Raw genomic sequence first — 9,411 nt, 5'->3', positions numbered from 1 at the left:
ACCCGTACTGAATGTTTGCCAGACATCAGAAAATGGCCAAAAATGACCAACGCTCGGTTGGCATGACGACAGAGGGAGTGACTGTGGCTACCTGAGCTGGCGGCCAGTCTAAAGGCTCCAAGGTTATACACAGACACCAATCCCCAAAGACCTCCCATCCCAACCGTCGCTCAGACTCGGTCCCGTTCTCATTGTCCACAGGAAAAAGAGTGAAGCCTCAAAAAGTTCATTTATAACACTTTATTTACATCTTTATTAGTCACATCTTTCAGGTTTACTCTTCATATTTAAGCGGCACAAAAAAAGTAAAAGAAAAGTCACAACACTGATCAGGAACATTGTTTTTGAGAAAAAACACGGACACAAGGAAGAGCCTGATCCAGACGGACAGGGCAAAGGTGGACCAAAGATGAGAACAGGGTGACAAACAGGATAGAAGGACGGGCCGCTGGCGGCGCAGTCGTTGGTGAGGGACAAACTTTGTGAAGGTGACGGGTGCGTCAGTTCAACATAAAAACAAAAGACAAGGTGCAAACGGCTCAGGTCCTCGTGTTCAGCCGTCCCAGACTCCTCCCACCTCCAGGAAAACTGGGCTCAGATCAGACGACCACATGCGTGTAGCCAGAGAAGTCCATCTGCAGCCATCTTTAAAAAGGACAAGCAGGCCGAGGCCGGAAACAAACACCTCCAAAACGGTCAGGATCAACACGAGGTCATATCAAGGTTCCTCCGCAAAGACGGGTCGGCTGTCATCCAGATCTTCAGTATGGATTCCAGAAGAGCGGGTCGGAGAACACGGGAACCTGCTGGTCATCAGAGCCCAAGTCTAAAAGACAAGAGGCGTTAGATGAGATAGACATAAGAAACCAGCTGCTTTGGTTGGGATCCGGCTTGTCCATCACCTCTCCATCTCTCTACCTGAGACCAAGCTCTTTAACCGTTTGATGAAAATGTACAACAGCAGAGCGCTTGGCATCGTTTTAGGGAAACTGTCTCCTCTCCAACTAGATAAGATTGGAAGCGACGAGGATCTGTTGATTCTTAACTTAATGTCTCATAATGACCAAGAAAGTAAACCCAACTCTTCTCCTTGTTAAGGGGCAATAAAAGATCAGTGAAAATAAAATTAGCTGAGAAGTTTGAAATGTGAAGTTGTATATTATCTATCGGAAAAAAAATATTCAAAAAATCGACAACCTGAAGGAATTTAACTTGTGCTCATCTGCTGCCACCAAGTGGACAAAACCACCTGCTGGTTCTGATCAAACCAGCTTCAGTAAAGAGCAGCCTGTATGAAGCTCCACGTGACTTTTATTGCACCGATGACCGACATACTCCATGTCTTGATGCAGTTACTGCTTATTTCAATTAACCTATTCATTGTAAATCTTGTGGATGTTTACATGCTGGTTTATTGCTTAATCTGTAGAATAAAAATATAAATAAACACCCTGTGACGTCACAGCTCATGTCAAAGCTTCAGTAGCATAAAAATCATCTTTAGTTTTTAGATCCTTCTGTTTTTCCCTCCAGAGGATGTGATGCAGCTCACCTGGAGCGTGGTCAGTCTCCATCAGGAGGCGGAGCCAATCGTTCACATCATCATCAGGGAGGCGCTGACTCCTGCGGGCGTGGCTGAGGCCAGGTGGAGAACGAAGAGGCCTGCGGCTCCTTTCCAGGCACTGAAAGGGGAAGCAAATAGATAAAACAAAAACACAATACAGATTTGGGCTGAAGTCAGCAAGGAAATAAAGTCTGCAGGTGAGACCAGAAGTCACTGGCTTCAACCAGTAGTTCCATTAACCTCCATTTTAAAATGTCCAACTTTACAGAGAGCCAATTATTTACTCTGGTTCAAAAAACATTTGTCTCCATAGTTACATTTCACATGCATGACAACGGTACAACTGGCATCCACTCAGATCACTTTACGGCAAAACAAACATCTGGAAGTGTTTTGCAACTGGTGGACCATATGACACTGGGGGGGGTGAAATTAAACGAAAAACTGAACACCTTGAAAGCAATTTACACCTCCCAGCATTCTGTCAAGGAATTTTGTCATGGTTAAAGTCTGAAGTTAGGACCCTGGACACCTCAGTGGAGGTCGTTCAAGGCTGTCGCTGCTGTGCAGGCAGCGCAGGTTTGACTCCTGACTCCAGGTCGTATCACGCGTGTCACTAACACCAAACTTTAAGCTCAACCCTAACTAACCTTTGAGGTCGTACAGAGCTAAAACAGGACCAACCCAGAAATGGCCAAAGTTCTCATGCTTCAAGGTTTCGTTGCCGCTTGTTCTTAGTGACAGATTGTCTCAGGCGCAGTTTTTAGAATTATAGAATTGAGGGGGGGGGGACCCACAAAAACCAAGTTAGGCTACATCTTAGACCTGAATGTATCAGACTGTTGAGCTTTGGTTTTAGAGACTGCAGGTGCTACAGTCCAGCAGCAGGGGGCGGTGCAGCAAAGAAAATTCAAAGCTGATTTCATACTATGAAAGATGTACCATCTGATTTAAAAAAAAAACCCCAAAAAAGTCAGCTCTGTTACCAAACATTGAGTTACATGATCAGGTTATTGATGAGCGTTACCGGCGACAGCGGGATGTTCCAGGCTCCGGGTTTTCCCTCTGACGAGACGGCCGTTGGAGATATGGAGGCGTTAGAGGCGGCAGGAGCCTCGTTCTCTCTCTGCTCATTTCTTCCTCCATCCTCGCACAGGTCCGAGGTCATCTTCGCCAGCTGGCTCTGCCTGCAGAGAAGAAACTCACTCAGCTGAAGCCGCCTTCTCCTCCGGCAATGTTCAGGAAGCTCTGGAGACTCGGGACTCTTTCCCGTAGGTCAGAGCCTCCTCAGTTCATACAAAACTGCTTCCTGTTTTAGTTCAGTTCACAAGCGTTTCCGTTCCTAATCCAAACACCGCACCACAACCCAAGTTAACAGTTTTGAAGCTAGTCAATATCAGTGTTGGCAGAGCATCAGGTTTCCATGACAATCAGCCTGAAGCAAGGAGCTGAAAAGTACAGTGATGGTTTCAACCCAGATTTGTACATTTTTATACCATCTTGTTTGTACCACTTTAGGCAAACCCTGTAAAGTGCACATTTCTTTCACAATCTTGCTAGCCTTTTTAGCTCATTGGCCCTTAAACCACCCCATAGGTCAGTGTGTTGGAAGCAGGGAAAAGTCTAAACATGCAGGACAGCTGCCCTTGAGGACTTGGAATGGACACCTCTGGTATCGAGTGTCACAAAAAGACCAAGGAGCATCTTTGGCCCACGTCTACAACATAAGGCGTGTCTAACGTGTGGTACCGGGTCACATGGTGGCCGGCTGTCCGTTTCGTGGGCCTAGCTGGCGTCACAAACATCAGAAGAGCTGGATACAGGAGATGGAGCGGGTGGCAGATCCACACTGCACAACAAGGGATCTGTATAGCGACCTTCCCCAAAATCGTGTTGCAAATATGACCAGCAGTCTCCGCCTGCCACTCCTGATGTGTTCACTGACCACAAAGAACATCTTTCTGAGGGTGCTCAGGTTCCTGATGACAGTTTATTGTCTTGCAAAGCTGCTGTCAGTCATTTAAGTATCCAGTTGTGGATAACGGTTCTGTAATAAGCCGATATGACGTCCACGGCTCTGAGGAGGAGCAGCTCACAGACATCCTCGTCAACAGTCTGACCCAACGACCTGTCACCCAGCGCGACACCACACCATCACTCAGATTTGTGTCCAACACTCAGACTGCGGTATCAAAATTCTTTCACCTTTAGTCAGAGTTTTATAGTGAGGAGGAGTCACCAGGAGTTTCAAAGCAACACAATCAAGAACTTTGGTTTCAGCCCAGTCGGTTCCTCCAGCCATGGGGGTCCACTAAGGCAGTTGTATGCTAGGAGTCCTGAATTTATAGAAAAGGTTAGGTGTGACTCGAGCAACGGCTGACGATATTTAAAGACTCATCACTTCATTTACTTGGCACCACCTTGACGTCTGAGCTGTGAAGACCCAACAGCATTAATTATTTTAAGCAAAACCTTCGGTTTGGTTAATGGGACCAACAGACTGCCTTACAGGCAGAAGAGGGTCCAAGGGCGAAGCTTAGCCAAACCATTTGACAACCTCTAGCTTGCTGACTGAGAGTCCTGGTAGAAGCCGGAGGACATGGCTCCTCTCAGTGGGCCAGCATCCTTTTGGACTGACCAACGCCTGGACCTCCATGCCTCACCTTTGAAGAAACCCAAAAGGACCCAACAGCCCCCGTCAGTCAGCCGAGTGTTAGCATGTTGACGGGTGCTGATGGTGTTTTAGAGTTCTGCAAATCCTCATTTTAAGTGTTTTGGTAACAATGGACAGATGTTGAATGAAGAAATCCAAGTCAACATTAGAGACAGGAGCGCCTGTCCCGTACTGCAGGGGCAGCAGATGAGTAAGGTTTGATACTTTGCTCGGGTTGTAATAGCTGTTCTGAACCCGAGTGCCTCCAAACTCAATGCTTCTCATTCGTACAAAAATTATTAGCATAAGTAACGGCGGTCTCCACCTACAGCTGCTCCACTGGGTCAGGGGTGTCGATGTCTGGATGGCTGCTGGTTGGGGGGTCCCACAGATGCAGCGCTCGCCTCCACAGACGCACCTGCATGTCCCAAGACCGCCGGCTGTACTTCCTGTACTTGTTGGGGGTGGATGGATGGACCTTGGGATCCCTGAGTTGTCTGAAGAGAACACCGGGGAAAGAGTTAAGCAGTTCTTGGAGCCGTTTCAGGCGCAGTGCAACCTTGGTGTATTTGCTTACCTGGGAACTTGCTGCAGGTAGTTCTGGTATCCACTGGTGTTCTTCCCGTACTGGATCTGTTTCTGCCGTCGTTTCAGAACCGCTGCATTTGTCTCAGTGTTGGCCGGATCTGGCAGGCGGGGGTAGCAGCGGCCGAACGGAGGCCTGGCAGGACAGAAACGTCAGAGGTCCGACGAGCTTTAAACTGATAATCGGCTGAGGGGAAACGACCACTGACCTCTTGTTGTCCACTTCATCCGTCCCCACGGCCACGCTGCTGGTGGAAACTTTAAGGATGCAGCGCTCCAGGATGGACGGCCTAGGGGGTTAAAACTGACCCATGAAACACCAACCACACTGAACATGTACAGAACCCTAGATAGTTGGATGTAAACGGCTAAAACTACATTTCTACTTTAATGTCAGATTGAGGGTTCACTTAAGAGTCGGACAGATCAGAATCAGCTTTATTGGCCAGGTTCGAACGTTGTCCAACAAGGAATTTGACTCCGGTAATTCGCTCTTTCGCAGTAGATAAAACAAATGTGGTATTTTTGACATATGTACAGATAAAACTCTAAGGTGCAGCAGTTTGAGGTAGGGATTAAGAAAAAGAAAAAAGGACAGCTCTGAGTGAAATAAAATAAAACCTATTTACAATTTTACAAAACAAAATTATAGGTGAGCCCTGCTAAACCTGTGGGACCCCCCCCCCCCCAACCTGCATTTACGCCAACTTTATCCACTTTTCAGCTTGGATGAGAGACGGTCAGTCACCTGCGAGGTTTGCTGCCTGCCCCTCGCTCTCGTCCTCGGAGGCCACCAGTGGTGGGAGGTGACGGCATCGGTGACACGTTACTGTGGAGACGAAGAAGGTGATGCATTCACTGTAGTCAGACACCGTTAAATGTTGAAAGGTACTGGATCATGATCTTGCAGACGTTTAGTTTGACAGAGTTTGTTTTACAGGTAGGGTTTTCCTGCAAATTTGTCCTCTTCAGTTTCATCCTAACAGGGTGCATTTTAGACCTCAGACTAATGTACATATTAGTAATTATCAGTGCTGCCTGTAGCGGCAGGGTACACCTGGTGGGACCTGGACTCCCATGAACATGCCCTCTGTGGGGACTTGGGTGCATCTCCTACCTGACCAAGCTGTCGTACACTGAGCTGCAGCCGGGGAGGAGCCACGGTTCAGGGGCAGAGCAACCTGATGAGGTCAGCAATGGGTCGGGGAGGCCGTTCCACACGGCTGCAGACCAGCCCTTCCCACAAACACACGAGCAGGGACTGAAACAGAAGCTGGACACGACAGAAACACGTCACAGAACTTTCTGCAGCACCAACAGCCACATTGAAAGAGGAGCCTTAACTAAAGGGGCTAGTCCACGGGTAGGGAACCCTAGTCCTAGAGAGCCGCAGTCCTGCACGTTTTCCTGCTTCTTCACACCCTGATACTAACACACTTGTGCAGACCTGAATAAGAAGCTGCTGATCATTAATTAGAATCAGGTGTGTTGATGCAAAGAGACATCTAAAACATTCAGGACTGCGGCTTCTAGGACCAGGGTTGCTACCCCTGGACTAGTCTGACTCAGTCCAGGGAGCGAATAAAGATTTCTCTGATGACCACTAGGGTCAACACTGCCTTTCTTATGATCTTCCAGTAAAATACCCAACACGGCATCGTCACTCTTACTTTAAAAGATGACTTGTGTTTATCTGTACCAGCAGCCGGGGCCTCCGGTCAAGTGACCTTTGGCTCAGTCCATTTCAGGACCCTTCCAAGTCGGCCAACCAGGCCGACAGCTAGCCGAGCAGTGTTGAGGAAGCCCAGTTGTCAACCTCCAAGCAGCCATGACTGGCCCACCTCTCGTAGGCCGAGTCAGTCTGCGGGCAACAGAAAGATCGCAGGTCCCAGCCACAGACTACGAGCTCCTTCAGTGGATCCAAAAGTATATCGGCAGAGCTGCCGGCAGACACTTACAGTATATTTCACATGTTGCCAGCGATGCTGGCTTAGTACAAACCCTGCCTGTGTTGCCAAGAGTGGTAGCATGACGATTACGTTAGTGGATAATCATCGGCTGAGCTGGCTGTCAATTATCTCAGGAATGCATACAAAAAATGTACTAATTTAAATACTCTACTGGTTAAAAAAAAAAAAAATTTGCCTGCGTCAGTCGTCATGAATGTGAAATCAAACGATTGGAGACCAAAATGTTTTTTGGAACCAGACTGGATTAGTGTTCATTTCTGCTCTAAAGTTGGACATTTTAAATGGGGATTGACTCGCTTTTGCAGCCTCTAGCAGTCAGGCGAGGAACCGCAATAAATCTCAGTCCCCCATGAGTCTCAACAGGACGTAAACTGGCAGGAATGTGCTCCAGCAAAGCTGCACTAGTACTCGTTTTAGCTACGCAGTAGTCATTTAGGGTGTTTTGTGACCTCAAAAATTAAGATGTTTGGTCAGATTGAAAATCAGAACAAATGCAAGGCAACAGTTAGCATAAGATAAAGCAGCATAGTCCACATGTAACTGAGGTGGTTGTGTCAAACCCTGTGGGTGACGTCAGCATGGCAACACATCAACTCCAGCTCACTTTAACTCAAATTGTAGACTTCGTCTTCGCGAGCTTGCTTATCATATCTCTCAGACTCAGGTGGATTTATTTCCCTTTTCTGACAACCATAAGGAAGCGTATTGAATTCACTTGAGAAAAAAAAAAAATCTGCTCTATTTTTCTGAATTAACGAGATAATGTCCAGCAGATCTAATCTAATCAGAAGGGGCTATCTGCCTGAACAACCACAAAGTCCTGAGGTGCCTGCGCAAAGTCGACAAACTAATAATACCATCAATATAACTTAAAGACAAGAGTATCTTCCAATGTTTCAAACCAAAATAAAACTGGATTAAACTGAAAATGTTTGCTTCCATGAAATCGAGCTCTCAAGTGAATGACAGCTTCTTCCAAATTGTGAGGCATTTCGTTAATTCAGAAAAACATAGGAAATGTTTTCATTAAAACTTTTCTCGGAATTCTGAGATAATTAACTCCTTAATTTAGGAAAAACAGAGCCGATTTTTTTTTCCCATAAGTGAATGCAATACGCTTCCGTACAACCAAACCTACAAAACCCACAAAACCCAGCACAAAAGAGCTGCTCACCAGGGGCGTCAATTGGGTATGGCAAGGTATGGCAGCTGCTACACCTTGGCTTCAAGGGAAAATATAAATGTTTGTTTTTTTAAATACATTTATGGAATTACTCTGTGTCTATTTGTATTGATTATTCTATTACTTAATTCATATAGAATAACTGCAAATGCAAATCAGAACATCATGATTGATTTCACTAGTTATTTTACACTGCAAAAACTGAAAATCTTAATATTTGTCTCATTTCTAGTTAAAATGTCTAATTTTTTGTTAAAAAAAAATCTCATATCATTTAAGACAAGACTCAAAAACAACCAGTCTCACCTTTTTCAAGTAGATTTTCACTTAAAATAAGTGGAAAAATCTGCCAGTGGAACAAGATTTTTTTGCTTGTAATGAGAAGATGAATTTTGTCCCACTGGCAGATTTTTCTACTTATTTCAAGTGAAAATGTACTTGAAACAGGGGAAAATTGTCAAATTAGTTATTTTTTTCTGGTGATGACTGTTTTAAGTGTAATGAGATTTTTTGACTAAAAATTAGACATTTTAACTAGAAATAAGACAAATATTCCTGGTAAGATTTTGAGTTTTTGCAGTGAGCGAGACTGCATTTATAAAAGTTCCAATTTTCTTGACCACACAGATAAGCTCCATAGACTTCTGTGATGAGTATTTGCTGGACGTGTTGATTGATACTCTAGTTAAGTTCTGTGACTCGTAACCTTGCCATACCTTAGCTTCCACTGAATTGACGCCACTGCTCACCAACAGCTGATGAGGATGATGAAGCCGAGTGTATAAACTGTCTTTCTTTAAATGTGTCTCATATTAGATAGAAGATGAAGAAACGAATGTGTGCTGCAAGAGCCCAAAACCAGGCGTAAACAAACATTTCATTTTAACCATTTCCTCCATGCATGGGGAGTCACCTGCCCACAGGTGTGGTTCGTACCTGGAGGACAGCAGCGGGCTGTGAGCTGCAGGCTCCAATCCACTCGTGGACATGTCGGCGTCTTCGCTTCAGAGGGACTGACGCCACAGCGGAGCTTTGGCGGCTTTTTAACGAGACCCACCTGCGCCAGGGGGCGGGGCCTGCGGCCAGGGGGCGGGGCCCGCGGCCAGGGGGCGGGGCCCGCGGCTCAGCCTCACCTGGCTCAGCGGAGCCGCTTCCGGCCTGAGCGGCGCAGCCATGTTGGTGAGGGAAAGCGGTCCAAGTCAGCAGTGGGAAAACTACAAAACTTATGTGTAACGATTTGTTTTAATGTTATCTGTTTTTCTTTTCTTCATGTCTTATAAAAACGTTTTTCTACTTTGTGACTCCATAATTAAACACTAAAGAAAGACAGTGAAGAGAGGAGGTTCAGTTCTTTTTATTCTTATGTATTTGTTTTACACTGGCAATCTAGATTTTGGTAATATCTTTAACAATATAGACCTATGCTAGATTGGTGGTAGTATAGTATATTATCAAA

The 9,411-nt window shown here is 45.8% G+C and overlaps 1 protein-coding gene across 1 annotated transcript; it reads right to left on the bottom strand.

The window, feature by feature from the left end:
- Nucleotides 1–329: 329 nt before the first annotated feature.
- Nucleotides 330–8,996, bottom strand: slbp2 (stem-loop binding protein 2). Its single transcript, XM_061739133.1, has 9 exons — nt 8,892–8,996; nt 5,920–6,075; nt 5,551–5,631; nt 5,012–5,092; nt 4,795–4,938; nt 4,547–4,714; nt 2,592–2,751; nt 1,553–1,682; nt 330–826 (listed from the first exon to the last, which is right to left on the bottom strand). The coding sequence occupies exons 1-9, from the start codon at nt 8,942–8,944 to the stop codon at nt 762–764; spliced, it is 1,038 nt and encodes a 345-aa protein (XP_061595117.1). The 5' UTR covers nt 8,945–8,996; the 3' UTR covers nt 330–761.
- Between the last annotated feature and the right edge of the window lie 415 nt (nt 8,997–9,411).

This window comes from Cololabis saira, chromosome 14 (assembly GCF_033807715.1).
Source record: "Cololabis saira isolate AMF1-May2022 chromosome 14, fColSai1.1, whole genome shotgun sequence".
NCBI classification, from domain to species: domain Eukaryota; kingdom Metazoa; phylum Chordata; class Actinopteri; order Beloniformes; family Belonidae; genus Cololabis; species Cololabis saira.
The sequence above is the reverse complement of the archived record's forward strand: the minus strand, read 5'-3'. Positions and strand labels throughout refer to the sequence as shown.